The sequence below is a fragment of the Ctenocephalides felis genome, unplaced genomic scaffold (genome assembly GCF_003426905.1).
Source record: "Ctenocephalides felis isolate EL2017-DRISC unplaced genomic scaffold, ASM342690v1 CF-g0.4_SCAFFOLD_02770, whole genome shotgun sequence".
Lineage (NCBI taxonomy): Eukaryota > Metazoa > Arthropoda > Insecta > Siphonaptera > Pulicidae > Ctenocephalides > Ctenocephalides felis.
This window is the reverse complement of record NW_020538924.1, coordinates 707-21202: the sequence shown is the minus strand read 5'-3', so window position 1 is coordinate 21202 and position 20496 is coordinate 707. Positions and strand designations below refer to the sequence as shown.

The window sequence follows — 20496 nt, the reverse complement described above, 5'->3', positions numbered from 1 at the left end:
AAAATCACTTTTGCGTGCATCTGCTTGAGTTTAGCCAGAATCCTCTTCAAGCAAGCAAGCAAGACCTCCAATTTAGCGTCTTCGAAGGTTTTGGGCCTTCCTTCACGAGAAAATCACCGTTTTTGAAGCGACGAAACCAATCATCCAGAATGGAAGAAGAAAATCATCACTTTCCGCAAATGACGATTGTTTAGCACGAAATTAGACATTTTCACTTAACCAGAAGTATATAATGCGGAAAACGAAATCACTCGTGGTGTCGCAGCAGTTTGTTTACCATATGTCTAAGCTTGGTTCGTGACGTTTTGGACATGTCAAAATCAACCAACTCTTACTGCTAGAGTCATGTACTAATAAACAGCGAGAACTTAATTACGCACCTAATACAATAAAATTTTCGATGAAAATGATGGCTAGAACAATTTCGAAAGTGGTTAAAAAATAAATGTTATATATGTAATCAAGTATCTAATACATTACTTTTTTATTAAAAGAGATTTCGAATATTAACCGAGATTTTTATTAAAAGAGATTTCGAATATTAACCAGCTACGATCTAACGGGAATCGCGTATTGAAAAGCTAGCGACTGATAAGAGTTAATAACTTAAACGTTGAAGCAGTATGTTAAGAACATTTTGAAAATTAAAAAATTAATTGATCTAAAAATTCAATTTTTTAAAGTAAAACTTCTTTAGGCGCGACTAGGGTGTAAATCCGTACAAATGCAACGGAAGTGCGTTACGGCAGATAAGAGTCGAGTGCCAATGATTCGTCATTCGCTCTCGATGATATCATTTCTATACTGGTCGATTGTGATTAGTCGTCGCTTATGTGAATAGAGATCTGTCGTTGATGCGTACCGGCGTCAACGTTGTATGCGTACCGATGAACGTATGTTAATTTTAATTACATGAAGTTCTTCAAACACAATTATTACATGATGAGTAAAGTTGCGAAAACAATATTTGTTTAGGCGTTGTTTAACATAATCCACTATGTGAACGAATATTATAGAAGTTATTAATCAGCAATTTCATTTCTCAATGAAGGAACTTCATTTCTCTAATGAAGGTTCATTTCTTAATGCTAATTATATAATCATTATATAAATGTGTCTAATGGTTGACACTAATATAAATGTGGGCATCACAAGTGTAACTATATTGCCAATAAACATTATTCAAAATTGTTATATGACGTATTTATTTTTACTTAAATGCCATCTTGTACAGTAGCAAATAAGTTTTACTACAATCGCGTGTGAACCTTACGCGCACTCTTTATTTTAAATAATTTATGAAAGAAAGACAACAGACATCTAGTCAGTTTGAGTTTTAATTATCTGATTTGTCTTTTGTTCTAATAAATTATTGTTTTTCAAAAGTAAATCACTTAAATCTTTTTTTAAAGGGTACGTATCGCTTATCGTGCGAGCACGTTTTGCGCTCTCTACGCCGTGGTCGTGAGACACTTCTCACGTTACTCGAAGCATTTGTGTATGATCCACTCGTAGACTGGACAACTGGAGGAACGACTGCTGGTGGTGCTGGTGGGGGCGGAGCGATAGCAGTCACTGGAACAGGTGGTAGAGCAGCAAGACGACGTATGGAAAGAGAAGTGACCAGGGACATGTTGGCTGTTAGATTTTCGGAGATCAGACCGGAATGGAAAAGCAACAAGTAATTTCATTATTTTATATCATATGGCATAAGACGAAAATTAGTTTTGATCAAATTATTTTTATTAATTGCAGGGAGGATATTATTAACCAATTAACGGCATTATCGGCTATAGCAGAACGTTTGACAAATGAATCGTGTCAGCGTGACCAGAGTTTAGAGCGAAAGAATGCGCTTTTCAGATCTATGACTTTGGCGAATGATGCACTATGCGATCCTGGACATAGGCTGAGACAACTGGGTCATCGTAGATTGACATGCCAAAGACAAAAGGAAGCGCATGAACTAACCAAACGATCAATATGTAAGTTTAGATTTATCAAGCTCATAGTAAGTGATTTCATTTCAAAAGCGGTTAAAAGAAAAGATAAAAGTTGTAAAAAGAGATCATTTAAATAGAACGAGATGTAATATTATTATTTTGTTTATATTATAATCGGTTTTCTTTAGTGAAACAAAATCTTGGTTTTTCATATATTTCACACAAATAAGATCATTTGAGGAATGAAGCCATAAAGAAAAAAAATTGCTATAAACGATGCATTAGCATTCAACTTGATTTTTATTTAATTGGGGATATATGCATATATCCTTAGGTGTTATAAATATAACATATTTATTGAGAATTTACTATTTACTAAATTTATTTAAATATGATTGTTTTTTTCTATAGATGAACGCAAAGAAGAATGTGAAAGACAAATGTTAGCACACGCTAATGCGTTAGAAGCAGTTAAAGCAACACAATTAGGAAATTGGGTTGTTGTTGAACTAAACTCTATGACGACGTTAGGAATAAATGAATTGAACAATTCTGACAACCAAAATACTCAGGTATTTCACATACAAAAATGATAAATTATTTCATGATAATCAGAATATGATTTAATTTTAAAATAATGATTTATGATTAATTTATATTATATTAAATTTATTATAGGTACTTTGTTTTGACATAGTGCGCGAATTTTTGCATAGCGCTGGACAGACAGCTATGACTAGCCAGTGCGATGAAAATGAAAATGAACTTCTTGGTCTTGCGCGACAACAAGCTACTTTAACCAGAGTTTGTATGGAGCTACTTGGAAGGTAAATACTAACAAAATAAAATGTTATTTTATTTCAAGTATCACCTGATAATACCAGACTTTTTTGCTTTATACAATGATACAATGATACATAGTAACTCTTAATTTATAAATTGGTATCTATATTTTCTAGATTAATTTATTAGATAGTATAAGGCTTTATAGCATTTTTAGTTACATTTTTTTATTACGGCTCTTAAATATATGATAAAGTATAGTTTTTGAAAAAATTAGTATATGACACTAATTGTTTCTATCGATACTGTATGAGGTCTGAAATTCAACACTTGTTCAAAACATAGACTTATATTTTTTATTGATTTTTTTTTAAATCAAATACAGTGAGGCAGTTGAGCCGATTATTCTTATATTGTTTCTCGCATAAAGCGCCGCTTATGCCAGTTCCAACACTATGAAACATATTGTACCTATTCCACTTTCTTGCATAAGGCGCGTTTCTGTTCTTGCCTCTAAAAAATAGTCTCTAACAATGGCGTTTTACTGTTTTTTTTTTGGTTTCTTTTTAATTAGAATATATATTTCCTATATCTCAGTCAGGCAAAGCGTCAGCTATGAGAGATCATTCATACTTTGCCATATGATTCATTTTCTTCAATCATTCATTTAATTATTCAATCATAGGTGTATTTAACTTTAACATGAAGGGAAGTTCATGTTTCCATAAAAAAAATCCGATTCGCTAATTTTATGTTTTCTCGACGTTTCAAGACATTCTGAATCGAATGAGACCAAATTTGGGAAAAAAATGTGTGTGTGTGTGTGTGAACAAATACGATTGAACCAATTTCAAAAATTTAAAAGCCATTCGATGTATCTCGATGAGGACTAGCGGTTATCAATTTTGTGCGACGATCGACCAAGCCGTTTCTTGCTAAATACATAGCAGAAAAGTGAAAAACAAATCACAAGTTTTAGCCCGCAATTCTGAATCGATTTTGAAAATTCTAAAACCGTTCGAAAGATATTGGTTAGAAATCGTGCTGATTAGTTTTTGGTAAAGATCGGCCTAGCTGTTTTCTTGTAATAAGGTGGTATTTTTTTATGGCCCTACGGAAACTCTTTTAACTCTAAAAATTCGTCAAAGTTTGCAAAAATTATTATCGTTTTTTTGGCATTTGTCAAAATTAGAAATTTCATCGACGTTTGCTCAAAAACGACTGAACATCAGATTTCAGAAATTTAAAAGCCATTTGATGTATCTCGATGAGGATTATCGTTTCTCAGTTTTGTGCGGCGATCGGCCGAGCCGTTTCTTGTAATTTGGAAAAAAGTGTTACCGAATCGATTTTAAAAAATCAAAAACTGTTCGAAAGATATTAGTTGGGAATGATACTGATTAGGTTTTGGTGAAAATCTACCGAGCCGTTGTCTTGTAATTAACAATTGAAAAAAAAATTATCCGATTTTATTTTGGCGATAAATATTATGGTCTTATAGAACTTACTGAAATATTACAGCCTTACAAGTAGTTTAATTTTAAAAATTTATCAAAGTTTGAGAAAATGTGTAGTTTTTTTTAACGTTTGTTAAAATTATTAGTTAGTTAAAATTATTATTAGACGATTTACTTGGTATAACGATAGAATACTTGGTCTTAATGAACATACTAAAACATTAAATACCTATGGAAACTGGTTCGATTATGAAAATTATTGATTTTTGAAAATTTCCTTTCAGAAAATACTCCGATTTAACGTGTTCGTTCTTTTTCAATTATGTGTTATAAAGCCACTCGGAATTCAAAGGCAAAATACCAATACCAACTAGTTTGTTCTTGTTTGCTTAAAATTGACTATGTGAAAAACTTAAATATATTTATTTAAATGTTCACAACGGGGTGGCTTTTGTACAAAAAGAAGTTCTAGTATGTGTAAATATTACATTTCAATATTTTCAGGTATGGTACCATTGTATCACTATATCCTGTGACAAATCTGACTCGCCATCGCACAGCGCGATATTCCCATTGGGCCAACATGCTCCTGGTTGGAGAATCACCTCAAGTTTGTCGCGAAGTAGTTGCACAATTTCAAACCGAGTTTGGACCACCATTGCCTGGAGCCGAACAACAACATATAGTCGCCTACTCATTTAGATTACAGAACACTCTTGCTGAAGCAAATATACGTCTACAAAATGCTTGTGAAAGATTGCAGCAAATGGAGGCCGATAATAATATGACTGGTAAACCAACACCAAAATATGAAGAGATGTAAGTTCTTTTATTATTATAAATACTTTAAAATTTCTAGAATATTGTGCATATCATCAGAATTATATACATTACTTGTGTGAAATTTATGTGATTTTAAAAAAAACATTCAAATTTACATTATATTTTATTCATTATTTATAGTTATCTGGAAGCACGTAATAACATTAACCATTTCCTGCGAGTTCAAGATAAAACCGCTGCAAGATCATTAGAATCTATAGTGGTTTCCACATTAAGTACCCTAAATCAACAGTATATAATGTTAGAAACGGCCGCATCGGCTGCCGGCGAATGTCTGGTAGATTTAAATACAAGAGAGGGCGATTGGTTCCTGGACGGTTTAAGAATGACATCAGCTTTGATAGCTGAAATGGTTAGTGTCATATCAACAGTTGGAAATTCGGATGACGTTCAAGGTAAGAATGGACAGAGAATTCGTATATTTGTTATCGACTGCCTTGATGAATTTGATGCAAATAGTTTTTTTATTCAATTTTATTTGTTGTATATATATATATATATATTATTATATATACATTGAATTATTTTGCAGGAGAAGAATACATTGTTTTATCACTGGGTGCTTTACGATCAACAGATGCATTATACCAGAGCTTACATGATATCAATAAAAATTTCCAAAATATTCTTCTCCCAGAGATTCTTAAAGGTGTTCAATCAGAAGATCCATCAGTTTTAACCATAATGTCTACATTGAAAGACATTGTTGCAGAAATTGGAATTCCAGTGCCTGAATTGTTGAAACAGTTAGAAATGCACTTGCGATTCATCATCATGGAAATGGATGTGAGTAAACAACCCCATTGTAGAAATTTTTTATTTACATACATTTTAATGTTGATGCTACTTAATGTAGATTAACTTAACTTTATTTAATATAATTAGTAACTTTTAATATTTCTGCTCCAAAAACATAGTCAATTTATATATTTTCTCAGAATTTGTGATAAAAATTAAAATCTATTTTATATTTTCAGTCTCCTCACACAGCATTACATTCAATTGTATTAGATATACGTCAGAAATTTGAAGCTTTACTCAATAGTTGTGGAAATTCAGAAATAAGTTCTGATGTAGCCACAGACAAAATTTCAACAAATTGCAATTTAGATCATGGACATATGCTTCTCATTGGTTTTTGGGGCATGTGTGACAAATTGCAAAGGCAGCATGACGAATTGTATAGAATTTTACAACAATTGACTGTCGGTACGTTACCATCTTGGAGAAAATTGACCAGATAAGAGATGCTAAAAATATGGCTGTAAGTTTTCTATTATATTTTTTTTATTTCAAATTCATTTTAAATAATAAAAACTTTCAATAAATAATAATAAGAATTTCAAGGTTTCATAAATCTTTGATTTATTCAAAATACTTTGATCTTGGAGTTTTTAAATTTTGTTTATTATTATTATTGGCATGGCATTAGGTTTACTATTTACCAGCAATTAATCTTATGGGTCTTTACTTTCCTTATTTTTTTGAGTATTACTCGATTACCTATAAATTTATTAGTGTTAAAATACACTGATTAAAATTACTTACTTAGTGTATATATTGAATTGATTAAAACAGCCAATGCGTCGAAAGTAAAAAAATATCTTTATAGAAATTTCAATGTAGAAATTCTTATTTTTATTTTTTATTCAATTCAATATGTTTCAATGTTGTAGAAAAAATCCTCAAATATATATATATATATATATATATATATATATATAATAAATTGTTTCTTGGGCATCCATCCAGTAATTAAAAAACAGTTTTAATGAAAAATGTTTTTATTTATAGAGAACATACGTTTCGGGTCTGGATTTGACCCATCTTCAGTGCTACAAATAAATAATTCAGGGTTACAAATTAAAACAATATAAAAAAATACATAATTAACAGACAGAAATAAGTAAAACAATGTATATGAAAAGTATATATGAAAAACAACCATAAAATAAACAATGTAAAGAAACTCACCATACAAATAAACTTTGAAAAACAACACAAAAACACAAAATTGCACGAAAAATAAATAAAAGTGAAATAAAAAATTGATGAAACGTCGAGTTATGAAAAATTTTAAAAAAAATTGTAAAATTAAAATGAATGATATATTTTATTATAAAAAAGCTTATTCCAAACGAACATGTTGGTTTGGAAGTTGTATTACGAGTGTGTACGAGAGTAAAATGTGTGCGAACGTGTTTGCGGAAAATACACGTTCGCACACATTTTACTCTCGTACACACTCGTAATACAACTTCCAACCAACAACATGTTCGTTTGGAATAAGCTTTTTTATAATAAAATATATCATTCATTTTAATTTTACAATTTTTTTTAAAATTTTTCATAACTCGACGTTTCATCAATTTTTATTTCACTTTTATTTATTTTTCGTGCAATTTTGTGTTTTTGTGTTGTTTTTCAAAGTTTATTGTATGGTGAGTTTCTTTACATTGTTTATTTATGGTTGTTTTTCATATATACTTTTCATATACATTGTTTTACTTATTTCTGTCTGTTAATTATGTATTTTTTTATATTGTTTTAATTTGTAACCCTGAATTATTTATTTGTAGCACTGAAGATGGGTCAAATCCAGACCCGAAACGTATGTTCTCTATAAATAAAAACATTTTTCATTAAAACTGTTTTTTAATTACTGGATGGATGCCCAAGAAACAATTTATTATATTATTTCACCATCTGAAGAAAAACCTCTCGCTTTATATATATATATATATTTATATATATATATATATATATATTTATATATATATATATATATATTTATATATATATATATATATATAATAGGCAAAATATTCAAAAATTTAATGAATTTTGTTCATAGGCTCAAGTTTTAAATGAATCAACTCGTGGAGTTCTAAAGGACATATTTTTTGTAAAATCTCTTCAGATGATATTGGAAGTATTTAATTTAACAATGCAAGGAGCCAAGTAAGATTTAATTTGGTAATAAGTAAAGGAATTTTAACATTTGTAAACATTATGTTTTATTATTGTTTTTAGGGTTTTTAAAGGATTGGTGCCAACATTGCATAATATGATGATTAATCAGCCAAATATACTTTTGGTTTTGGATGATGAAAAATTAATGAGGCCTGTCAGGAGGTTTACAGCTGATTATGCTTCGAGACAACTATTGGGTGTCATGCCTCACACACTTGCCCTCACAATGTGCTTTATTATGCAATATAGATTAGGTGTTAATGTTGGAGTTGAAGTTGAATTAAAGGTACTACTTTATATTTCTACATTCAGAATAAGTAAATTTGATGAAAATTTTACCACTTGTTCATAATTCTCTTGCTATGTTGTACTTAGGATGTAGGTGCTGAAAGCAAAGTTCCTCTGGATGATATTTGTAGGAAGGCCATAGATACTGGTCTTCGTAATTGCCTTTACACTGCTAGTGATTTATCACAGGCAAGCTCACTATGCAGTGCTTTGGAACATGCTTGGAAAAGACGGGAAACAAACAATGTACTACATTCAAATGTTACCGCACATCGGAGAGAGGTAAAGATACATTAAATGTGATAACATTGCCAATTTAGATTTTGTGCTGAGTTATTTTCAATATTAATGGATGTGAAAAGTTGATATCTATAAAAGAATTTTATTGAATTATTTTTTCATAGGTTGAAAGATTACAAGTCCAAGTAACAGCTTATCACTGGCTGCATGAGGATATTTTAATTTCAAACAGTATTTCAGCTCAAATATCACCACCACCTATTATAAGAGCTGGTTTCATGTTAGAACTGAGAAAAGCTTCACAGGTGAGTTACGTGAAATTAAGTAAAATTTTAGCTTTGATATTTTGTAAAAGATATTTAATGAGTATTTTTATATAATTATCTTACAATCTTGTTTTGAACTTTATATTACCAATATATGTTCTTTTACATTATATAGATAATAATATTTTATTTGCCATTTTGGGTGTATAATATTTCAACATTAACTGAGTTAGTTTTTTTATAGTGTTACTGAAAAATTGAAATATCATTGATCTATGTTCACAAAGTTATTTTTATGGTCTCCTCTGTATGTACTCCTCTATGTACACAATATATTTTTGTGAATTTTTATTTTAGTTTATTTAGTTTCATTTTCTTATTAACTTTTTATATTTTTATTTAACTTGCAGTTATTGATTGCTATACAACAACGGATCACGGAATGTCATGCTACTCAAAATTCTCTCGTGCAAAGTGCTGAACAGAGACTAAAGTGGGCTGCAGGTGCAAACCCTGCATTAGCTGAAGTAACGTCGGCATTTGAAACTGCTATCAAAAATAGGGATAAAGAATTGCAGCAATTACAGCATACTGCAGGAGAAGTGGCCAAAACTTGCAACGCCATATTGCATCATGAAGCTATGAGAACTAGAACATCAGAGAGTGCAACTAATGATCAGGCTTTTCTGGATATGGTATCTCAGTGGGAGAAAAGTTGTGAGTAAATAATTAAACTATTTAATTTTGTCTATTAACATAAAATATAAAAAAATTAGAAAGAAATTCTTTTGGTCACTACAAATGACTTTGGGATGAAAAATTATTATATTATTATATTTGGTGATGAACAATTTTCTCCATCGTTTTTGCCAAAATTCTTTTGGTAAAATTTAGGTTTTTTATTTTTAGGACCATTGACAACTAGCCTATTAATTGGTTTTTTGATTTATCGGGTGTCGAATCGAACTTTTTAATGCATATTATACCGATTAACTATCTTAAAATAGTTTTTTCTGATACTTATGATATATGTATATATATATATATATATATATATATATATAATTTAGTTATTTAATAGTTAGTATTTAGTTAAAATCGATTTATTAAAATATAATTTTGAATATTATACAACTGTGCCACATTTGGGAAACGCTTGAAAAATATGTTTATTTCACAAATGAATTCAGGTACATTACAAGAAGGGTGCAAGAATGCAATATCACCATTAGAAGACTGTTTATTTGAGATGTTGGATCCAGAAGGATGTGTTGATGATCAATATTTATCAAATGTTGGAGCTCTCCTAAAAAATATGATCAATGAAATTGATGACGAAATTGAAACACAACAAAGTAGTTTGACTGAAGCAGAAGAACTTTTGCAAGACATAGTGAACAAATTACGATCTCATATGTCACAGCACAATCAATTGACATCTGACATCAGAGCACTTCTGAAAAATATGCTTAAATCAGATGGGGACAAAGTTACAGGACTTCGAGATTATTTATCAAGATACAAGAGATTTTTGGAAGTAATTTCAGCAATTTCCAGCGCTATGTATGACAAAGAGAACATTTTGAATTCGATTTACGCTGTGAAAGGACAAGTTCAAGAAGCACAAGAATTAATCGGAGGTGTGTTTGATGATATATTTTTGTTTGAGGCTGATAATGGAAAAAATAATAATAAAAGGCCTCCATTGTTGAGGCAAAGTAGTGTGCAGTCAATTAATGGAACTAAGGAAAAATCACCTAGATGTAAGTATTTGTTTGTCGTTTTATTGAGCATGGTAACTATATGAGTCCTCATACATTTCCAAACCATCCTACCTGCTCCTGTATCCAAGATTATCCTGGTATGTTAACTTAATATTTTTAAATATGTATTTTATTCAATAATTAAGAGGTGACACAACCGTAAAAAAAATAACTTTATGTGGCCTAAATGTAACTTTCACCTTGTTAGAAAATGAGGAAAATTTCTCAAACCTAAAAGTATGAAATCGCAAACTCTCCTACAAGCGCATCGTATTTAATTTTTGAAGTATGATTTTTCAAAATGGCAAGTAGCCATCGCAAATTTCATTCTTTTAATTGGATTTGTTACGGTATCTTTAAAATAAGATTATTAATTAAGATTAATCATTATTTATTAAGAAATGATTACCTTTTTATTTAAATTCTTGGTAATTAATTTATTTAAAATCGCCTATGTCTTTTTCTAGCAATAAGCATATACAATGAATTTTTAACTTCCTGAAAGAGAAGTTTGTTTTTATCAAAAAATCCAATTCTGAATCGAATGAGACCAAATTTGGAAAAAGTATGTGTGTGTGTGTGTGTGAACAGATTTTTTACCCTAAATCGAACCTTTCTCAAAAACGCCTGAACCAAATTCGAAAATTTAGAGGTCATTCGATGTATCTAGATGAGGACTTTCGTTTCTCAGTATTATGGGATGATCGGCCCAGCGGTTTCTTTGTAAAGTAAAGAAAAGTTAAAAAAATGTACGCGTTTTAGCCAAAAATTATGAATCGATTTTAAAAATTCGAAAAATATTCAAAAGATAATTTTTGGGAATCGTGCTTATTAGTTTTGGTCGGTCAAACCGTTCTTCGTAATTAACTGATGAATTTTTTTTTGATGAAACTTTTTATGTTGTTAGACATCATGGTTCTAAAGAACATACTAAAATATTATGGTTCTACGACAAGTGGTTTAATTTTAAAAATTCATCAATGTTTGAAAAAATGATCGTCAAAATTTTTTGTCAAAAGTCGGTTTTGTGATGTGATAAGTCGAAATTTGAATTGCACAAATTTAAAAGCCAATGGAATAAATACGATAAGGTCGAGCCGCGATTATGTTTGCGAGAAGATCGGCCAAGTCATTGTTTTTTGGAATTAGCGGAAAAATATGTAAACACATAACTTTTTTACTTGTGTAAAAATATTTTACCATTAATTTAAATCATTAAATAATGTCAAAGTGCAGTTGAAAATCTTATCTAAATATCTAAATCTCAATATCGATTGATTAAGTCAATTATTAAACATTTCGGGAAGTTCATGCAATTTGCCTTAAGGCAAAATGCCACTTTCAACTAGATTTTTTTTTTGTTGCTATATCGAAATTTGTAGCAACTACCGGCACAGAGGGCCTCAAATTTAATATATATATATATATATATATATATATATATATTGAAACAATAATTTTATATTTTGTTACTTAAAAGTGCAATAAATAACTTTTACTATATAACTAATAAGATTTATTATCTTTTTTGTCCAAAAAAGTGACAAATACATGTTTTATAGGCTGATACAGTTGTGTACTGCTTAAGAAAAAATTCAATATAATAATTATATAAGATCAAAACTTTTATCATCAATGTTTTGATTCTTTTGCATAGTTTGAATACTAAATAGGTACCAGCAATGATGAAATACGTTTTACAGCTCTGCATACTATACCTAATCATAACAAATATGGGATTGATAACTGATTTAATTTTACAAAAAAGTTAGTCTAAAATATTTTGTACTTCTTGTATGGTTTAACTTCTCAATAAATTAGTTTTTTTTTTTTTTTCAAAATACATAAAAAATTGAAAATCATTTTAATTAATTAATTATTTCCAATATTCTAATCACTTTAGATAGTTTATTATTGTTTATATATTATGGTTCTTGACAAATATATCTAATTTATTCAATTTGAAATAAGAATGCTAGTGCATCTGTTGTTCGTATATAATGTTTGTAATAATTACTTTTCAGTGCCCGAAATGGAACAAAAACGCAACGCGTACGCTGTATCGGTGTGGCGACGCGTGCGCCTGAAATTAGAAGGCCGCGATCCTGATCCCATGTGGCGCTGCACTCCTGCAGAGCAGGTGGACTTTATTATTCGAGAGGCCACTAATGCAGACAACCTGGCACTTCTCTATGAAGGCTGGACTCCATGGGTGTGAACTGAAGATAAATATAGAGCGAAATATCACTCAACGCGAATTAACTTATCGATTTTCGTAAACCGCTACATCATTTTGATTTGAAACGGCTACGAAAATAACAGCTAAACAGGCGACGGGTCAACCAAAGACCGACGTCGTATTTAGCTCATTTACGATTACCGGAGCAGTATAAGACAAAATTGTATCTAATGTGTTGTTGTATGACAAAATTTTTGAAGTGAATGTCAATAAGATCTTCACGTCGCGCGTCTTACATCCGATGGATATAATGAAACAAGTCGACAATGCTGCTTTTGAATCAATTCATAATTCTTTGCTATTTCATAAATTAATGAGATTTTAAAAATTCGATCAATGGCAAAGAGAAAATTTAGGATTTAAACGATGATGAAACACAACATGTATCGTGCTGACATCTTGATTTGAGATTATATTAAGGAGTACTATATGAATGAATAACTTCAATTTTATAGATCTGCTTCATTACTAGTTAGATCTATATTCTCTACTAAAAACTTTAGTTATTGGTTCAACTTCTTCCTGTTTCACTTTTATATTTAGGATTAAATGTTGTCAAAATTTTCAAAAACAAACATTTTTCGGCGAAAATTTAATCGATGTTATTATATTTGAGATAAGAGCAACAATTTTTTAAATTATTAAATTCGGAAAATCATTTTCATTAAAATTTATAAGTGGTTTGAATTAAGTTCTAGGAGGAACAGTTTTTTTTATGTTATCATCATGATATTGTTGTGCAATTTCATTCTATGAAAATTAGAATTTCTTAATGCTAACATTTTAAGCTAAAAGAGCTTTTGTTTTGGGGGGGTATAGCCTTTATACTTTAGTATTGTATAAAAATCTATTATTTTAATTTTACTATGTTCTAAATTTAATTTTATTATTTGGATTTAAATAAATAAATGCAAATTAATTTATAATAACCAAGTACCAAAATATACGTTTTATTACTTTATTTTATCAATATAACATTATAGTCAATAAAATTTAATAAACAATTTTTGCAATTAATAACAAATATGGTGATATCATCTTTATATAATTTTTTATTTATAAATAACTACGAATATGAAATCTTCAATTGAGATTTATGATTTCTTCTCTATATAAATCATAAAATCGGACTTTTTCATAATATTTAAGTATGTATTCTATACTTTAATATTATATAAATGTTTTACAAAGCAGTTCTTTCTTTGAATATTCCAATGCTAGACTCCTTCATACAAAATATCTTATAACTTTAAAATAAATATAGAAAATACCTTTATTTTAAAGTTCTTGACGTATATTTCCGTCGAATATAATGCTATTACGTTTCATAATTTTCTCTAATTTTGATCACATATAGTAAGCCTTTTATTTGAACATAGTGTTTATAATAAATTGTGAAAAAAGTGTGAAGAATATGGTAGCCTACGATTCACATGACGTTGTTTTCAGAACGTGCCTCGAAAGCAAGCGCATATGTGAATATTATGTCTTCAAATGTATTAGTGGGTGTTCACAACACTATTATATCAATTGTTCATGAATTGATAGAACGGTACATATGATGGTTACTTGACAGTAAAAATTAAGTTCAAATAATATCAGTCCATTATTTATTATCTTGTTTTGCCATTAGTTCATCTATCTGTACTTTATACATATCCTTAACATCTTGTAAATCTAACATCAGCTCTTGATTTTCTTCCATTTTCTCACCATACATTTGCAACAAGGCATCATACTGCCTTTGAAGTTGAGCCATCTGTTCTGCTATTTCTGCATTTTCTTCCAGCCTCTCCATATTCCTGTCTAATTCTACAGTGAGTTTGGCCATTTCAGCAGATAAACAATCTCTTTCTGAAGTAAGTCTTGTTATTTCATGGTTTAATTGTTGAATTTCTCCGTCGCGCTGTTTGACTAGGGATTGTAAGGATTCAAGTACTTGGGTAGAATGGCCTGCACGGTAGACATCGTACATGGAACCAGCACCTCCGTCGGCCAGACTCGAGTTGCAGTCCGCTGAATCATCCTTTTTCAAAGGAAAAAAACATTTAAATTTGCATCACCATTTTATTAATCAAAGTATATCATATTTACCAAATGCCACAATGCACTGTGGGCAGATCCTGAGCCACTCATTCTTCCTAAACTTAAGGTTGGTGATGACTCTCTTGATTGTTTTAACTGACTAAGATCCTGCATAGGTGTACTCGAACTGAATGTCACCATTGAAGATTGAGTTTTTTCTTTGTTCAGCATTTCTTGAAGATTATTTACTTTTCGTTTTTCAGATTCACAATTTGCTCTCTCATTTGATAATTGATTCTGTGTATAGGATAACTGATTTGAAAGTTCAGTAATACGGTCATGAAGGACTTTTAATTGAGTTGATTCTTCAGTTTGATTCCTGAAAAAAAACATTACACTATTTAAATAAATTGTATGATACTGATTCAATGTATAGTATCTAATGTATACTATAAAAGATTTGATCAGTGATTTTAATGCAATCGAAAAAAAATTATTGAAATAACATTCCAGTTTTAAATAAGATGAGGATATTGCAATTCTTGCTAATAAGAACTAAATGAACAATCTAATTAAATTAATTTGAGGTCAAAAACCGAAGCATTATAATTCAAATATAATTAATGTCGTTCAATTTATGAAATGGTGAATATACTTTTTAGTCTCCTGCTTAACTTCTTCTAATTTAGTTCTCGCAGATTCCAATTCCAAAGTTAGTCTATTTTCATTCTCCATAGATTTGTTCAATTTCTCATTCAGATCATTAATTTTTATTCGCCATTGTGCTATTTCTTCTTTGGTGGTTTTTTCATTTTCTCTCATTATTTTTAAGGCATTTTGCGAATCCTCTAAAATGTCAGTAAACATTAGAACAGATCATACAGATATTGACTATATGTTTTTTTACCCAATTTTTCCACTAAAATGCTTTCTTGTTTTTCCCAGGCCTTACTTCTTTTTGCAGATGTTTCTTGCATCATTTCAAGTTGTCTCAAGAAAGGTTTTGTAGTTTCAATTCCACTTTCAGCTGAAAATATCAACCAGATGTTTAATTTCATTCAAATATTATAGAAACAATATCAAATTAATAAAATAAGTAATAATTTCGAAAAGTGTAAAGGGCATAATAATTGAATTAAAATAAATATTTAAATACTTTGAGCAAACGTGGAACAAAAATCATATTTTCGACTGTTAATTGTGATTAAAATGGTTTACGAGATTATCAGATTGTGTGATATCTTTAAAACTTATTAGCATTTTTTAGGAAAGTTATATAAAAAAGGATATAGAATACACATATATAATTATTTGTTTTATTATGAATGTGTTTTATCTATCAGTATTTTTTATAAAACCTTTGGCAAATAACATTTATTTAATCACAAACACGGGAATTCTTGTATGAAACTTGTATAAATTTAATATATTTAAATACTAAGATAAGGGATGTTGTTTTGATAACATGTTAGTTCCCAAAACAAGGGCATTTCACATATTTTTATAATGACAATAAGATAGAAGGCTAAAAATTTCTTATAAGATACCTCACACCCGTAGCAAACAAATAAAGGCCACATACTTTTTCAAATTTTGGAAGCAGCCTGTTCAGAGTGATATGAAATATAAAATTAGCGAATAGAGTAGTAGAACGTCTTGTATCAGTGTAGTTAAAATGTTTAAAGCCTTTAGAACAATAATAATAAACTTCGGCTGAAGCTGAAGGTCGTTCCGAAAGGCAATAAAATTATTGAAATAGGAGATTAAAATTTAATTGAAAAAAGAAAGACAAAATAGATTTTAATCAATTAAGTATGAAGAGTGATATAATAAAGTCTAATAAGGTGTTTTAGCCAGACCGGAATTAATCGATGTGTTCAGAGAAAATTTAATATTTAGAATATGTTAGTGCCATATCCGAGAGCCTTGAGCTGAGACTCTCGGATAAACTCGGAGCTGAAACTCTTCTCGAAAAAGCAATATAAATATTGAACAACAAGGTGAAAAAAGACAAAATTGATTTGATCAATTAAATAGAATAATATAATATTTATTAAAATATATACCGAGTTGTTCGGCACGCAGTTCGGCGTCTTCAGCGCGCCTTATTAAGGCCTCCTTTTCCAAACGTGCTCGTTCAGCCCGTTCGCGATGCGAAAGCTCGCTTTGGGTTATTTGTATTCGCAGGTCATCAATTTGGGCTTGAAGAAGTGCGTTGTGCTCTTCACACCTACGTTTCTCAGCTTCTAAATTCGTCTGAAAATTGCAAAATAAAAGGTATATAAAGGGTTTTGTTTGATCCCACTACGATTTAGTATAAGAATTTTCAATATTTATATATTTCATTTTTTTAACAAAATTTTCGTCGATAACGAATAATAGTCATTATAGTAAGTTCACCTCGGAATTCGAGATACCCAGCTGTAAGTAGGAAAATACTTGTATATTGACACCCTAAAGTTGTCTCAAAACCTACATGTGGTAGAGACAACTTTAGGATGTCAATATACAAGTATTAGAGATTTTCAGCTGGATATCTCGAATTCCAAGATCCTTACCTAATTTAAGCATAAATGTCTTGACTATAATTGTAATTACTGTATTTATTTAAATCCAGCCGTTTAGTATAAATTATTTGAATAGCGAAAAGAGTGCCATTTAAGTTTTATACAAAACCTACTATTATTATAATGAACAATAAATAAGTTTTAGAAAACGTAATGGCGACTAAATTAAAGATCGTTATCTTAACAAAGTATATTGCTATATCTATGAAGTATATACGCAATATACTGGATATACTTTAGTGATATATATAATCACTATACAAGGTATATCCACAATGAAAATTGTTTTAGAGATATTAAGTATACGTATTATAAAGCCGCAATAAGAATAACATAAAACGATAAGAATAACATATTTTTAACTTTCATTTGCCGAATTTTTGTTTTACATACATACTTAGATGTTAAAGGAACAAAAAAAATCAGTAATTATAAGCCTATATATGCAAATAAAAAGCAAAAAAAAAAATTAAACGACTTAGGTATTTAGTTGAAAATCCTCAAGCAAAGCGAATAAATATGGCTTGACCAACGTTATAGAATAAGATTTATACGTCATCACGAAAAAAGTCAATTTTTTTTTAAAATATCGACAATTTGGAATGTGACCTGAAAGATACGCGGGCTCATAGATGGTTAACATGAAACATATTATGTACTTCAACTATAAAGTATATCATTAAATAAAATATATACACGATATAAATTGTGTTCGAGATAATAAATATTCATATTATAAAGCCGCAATAACATTGATAAGCTGTAGCGACAGCTAGTAACCACACAGGTCACAAAAAAGATGTCTGTTGGGCATATGTTTGCCGCTGAACCCGAATCTAAAGTCAAAATTGGGGTTCAAATGGTAAAAAGTAAAAAAAAAAAATAGAGAAAAACAAGATCTCCGATTATAATTATGTCGTTTCCTGGTCCTTTTCATCTTAAATGACTATTGAGTATTCACTTGAATGATCTATTGTTTTTTCCTAGAATACATCAGCAAATTTGCAAACATATTTACTCCCAAATGCTTCTGGTTAACTTCTATAGGTAAAACCCTATTTGCATTTGAATATGTTTGTAAGTTACTGCTGTATTCTACAAAAAACTCAGTAGATCATTTAAATAAAACTCAATAGTAATTTAAGGTAAAAGGAGCCAGGAAAGGGGACAGAAATTAAAAGATTGTAAGTGTCATGCAGAAGAATTACTAGATCGGAGGCCTTGTCGTCTTTTTTTTTTAATTTATTCAATTTTTTATTTGACTCCCAATTTTGACTTTAGATTCGTCTCCAGCGGTAAAAACATTGGAAAATATATGCCGCACTCCTAATACAGAAAACTGTTTTTTGTGGACCTGTGTTTGTGTTATACTATAAATTGATTCGTTTATTCGATTAACAAAAACGAAGTTAATTGAAGTTTAAACGTATTTAATCGGAATTTTAATCTTTTCATTTGCCAAGGCTTATTTAAATATATTGCCCTATATCTACATATATATAAAAATAAGTCGGGTTTCCTTCCTGACGATATAACTCCAGAACGCATGAACCGATTTTCAATGACAATTTTGCATTCGTTGGAAAGGTTTCGGGCTCCGCAAGGATTATAGCTAAGAAAATTAGTGGTGCATGGCATCGTGCCTTAATGCAAATTACTGGAACTTCACGCACCGTAATTAAAAATTCGAGTAATGACATTAGTGAGAATTATCAGAATTATGCTTGGTTAAGTCAACGAGCAATTCTTACCGCAAAGAATAATGATGTACACGCACTGAATTTCACCATTCAATCAAAAATTGCTGGCGATTTGGTGACATACCAATGATTCCGACTGGTCTTCCGTTTGACTTCAAACGATTGCAATTTCCAGTTCGCCTTGTGTTCGCAAAACAAGTCGCAAGGCCAATCGCTTAGTGTTTGCGGAATAAATTTCAAATAGATTATTTAGAAAATCATTGTTTTTCACATGGGCAGTTATACGTTGCCTGTTCACGAGTTGGAAAACCATCCGCTTTGTTTGTGTTAACGTCAGACCAAAAACAAAAAAAGTGGTTTACCAAAGAGCACTTCAATGAAACGGATAATTTGCGGATTCCCTTTCATTTACTTAGAGAAGTTCAACTAAAAAAACACTTCATTTTTGTAATCGAAATAAATTCATTACTGTTGTGTAATAAAATCAATTTTTTTCCTTTCAAATAAAAAACAAACAAAAATTTCTTCGTCTTTCTCACGAAACCATCTGGTGGCAAAACGGGGTTCGTCGGGTTTGCTTTTTTGCGTTTTTAGTAATCCTATTAAATTCAAATTAAATATATGTTTAGAATTATTATCCTATAAGTTGTGCGACCATAATTATTAAATCTGTAAAATAAGATATAGTGATGGTGGTGTAAACATTATTAGTATTATTATATCAAAAGTTATGCAATTCGGTTAGATACTAATAATTAAAATACAAACAAGGTATCAATCAAGAAAAATATTAATTACCAAAGCTTTGTCGCGTCTACTTAATTCGCCGGTAGCCCTGCATCGTTCAGATAATTCTTGTCGTGCTGCGTCAGGGACTTTTTCATTGTTTCTTGCTTCTGCAAGTGGTCCTCCACTTCGCCGCGGTATTGCGCCACGTCGCGCACCAGTTTTGCGTTCTCCGAGGTAAGGCGGTCGATAGCGGCGACCTGGTCGCGCTCCATATCATTCTTGGCACTTAGGGACCTTTTCAGTCTTTCGGATTCTTGGGTGAGCGATTCAATTTCATCTCTATAGAAATACATAAATTCATTATTAAACACAGTTCTATACTGAAAGGCTGCGTTTTTACAAAGTACTTCCTAAAATATCATTATGAATAGAATAATTAATGACCTTAACGAATAAATAACTCGCTACTTTTTAATATAACATAAAATATTTTTTATATTCATGGGTATTCGATATTAAAATATTTATAATTTTTTTTATTAACTTCCGTAGGGTAAGTTATAGTAATCGCAAAAAATCGAAGATGAACATTTTTATTTATCTTTACGTTTCAAAGGTTTTTGAATATTTTGGCATACCTTACATTAGAAAAAATGGATGTATGTGCGGATACAAATTTT

At 30.1% G+C, this 20496-nt stretch overlaps 3 protein-coding genes across 3 annotated transcripts; 2 read left to right on the top strand and 1 right to left on the bottom strand.

Moving 5' to 3' along the window:
* Positions 1-1412: 1412 nt before the first annotated feature.
* Positions 1413-6270, top strand: LOC113381295 (serine/threonine-protein kinase SMG1-like; the record flags this gene model as incomplete). Its single annotated transcript, XM_026620247.1, has 8 exons — positions 1413-1681; positions 1756-1985; positions 2355-2515; positions 2622-2770; positions 4688-5002; positions 5147-5421; positions 5559-5812; positions 6004-6270. Coding segments are annotated over 8 exons (1920 nt in total), but the record flags the coding sequence as incomplete, so codon positions are not given.
* On the top strand, positions 6266-13344 carry LOC113381292 (serine/threonine-protein kinase SMG1-like). Its single transcript, XM_026620245.1, has 8 exons — positions 6266-6290; positions 7881-7987; positions 8060-8285; positions 8375-8569; positions 8692-8832; positions 9204-9510; positions 9984-10556; positions 12581-13344. Exons 1-8 carry the CDS (start codon positions 6285-6287, stop codon positions 12772-12774), a joined length of 1749 nt encoding a protein of 582 aa, XP_026476030.1. The 5' UTR covers positions 6266-6284; the 3' UTR covers positions 12775-13344.
* Positions 13345-14101: 757 nt separating this feature from the next.
* Positions 14102-20073, bottom strand: LOC113381293 (TATA element modulatory factor-like; the record flags this gene model as incomplete). The annotated part of the gene is made up of 6 exons (XM_026620246.1): positions 14102-14821; positions 14890-15199; positions 15476-15668; positions 15728-15847; positions 16887-17076; positions 19886-20073. Coding segments are annotated over 6 exons (1421 nt in total), but the record flags the coding sequence as incomplete, so codon positions are not given.
* Positions 20074-20496: the final 423 nt, after the last annotated feature.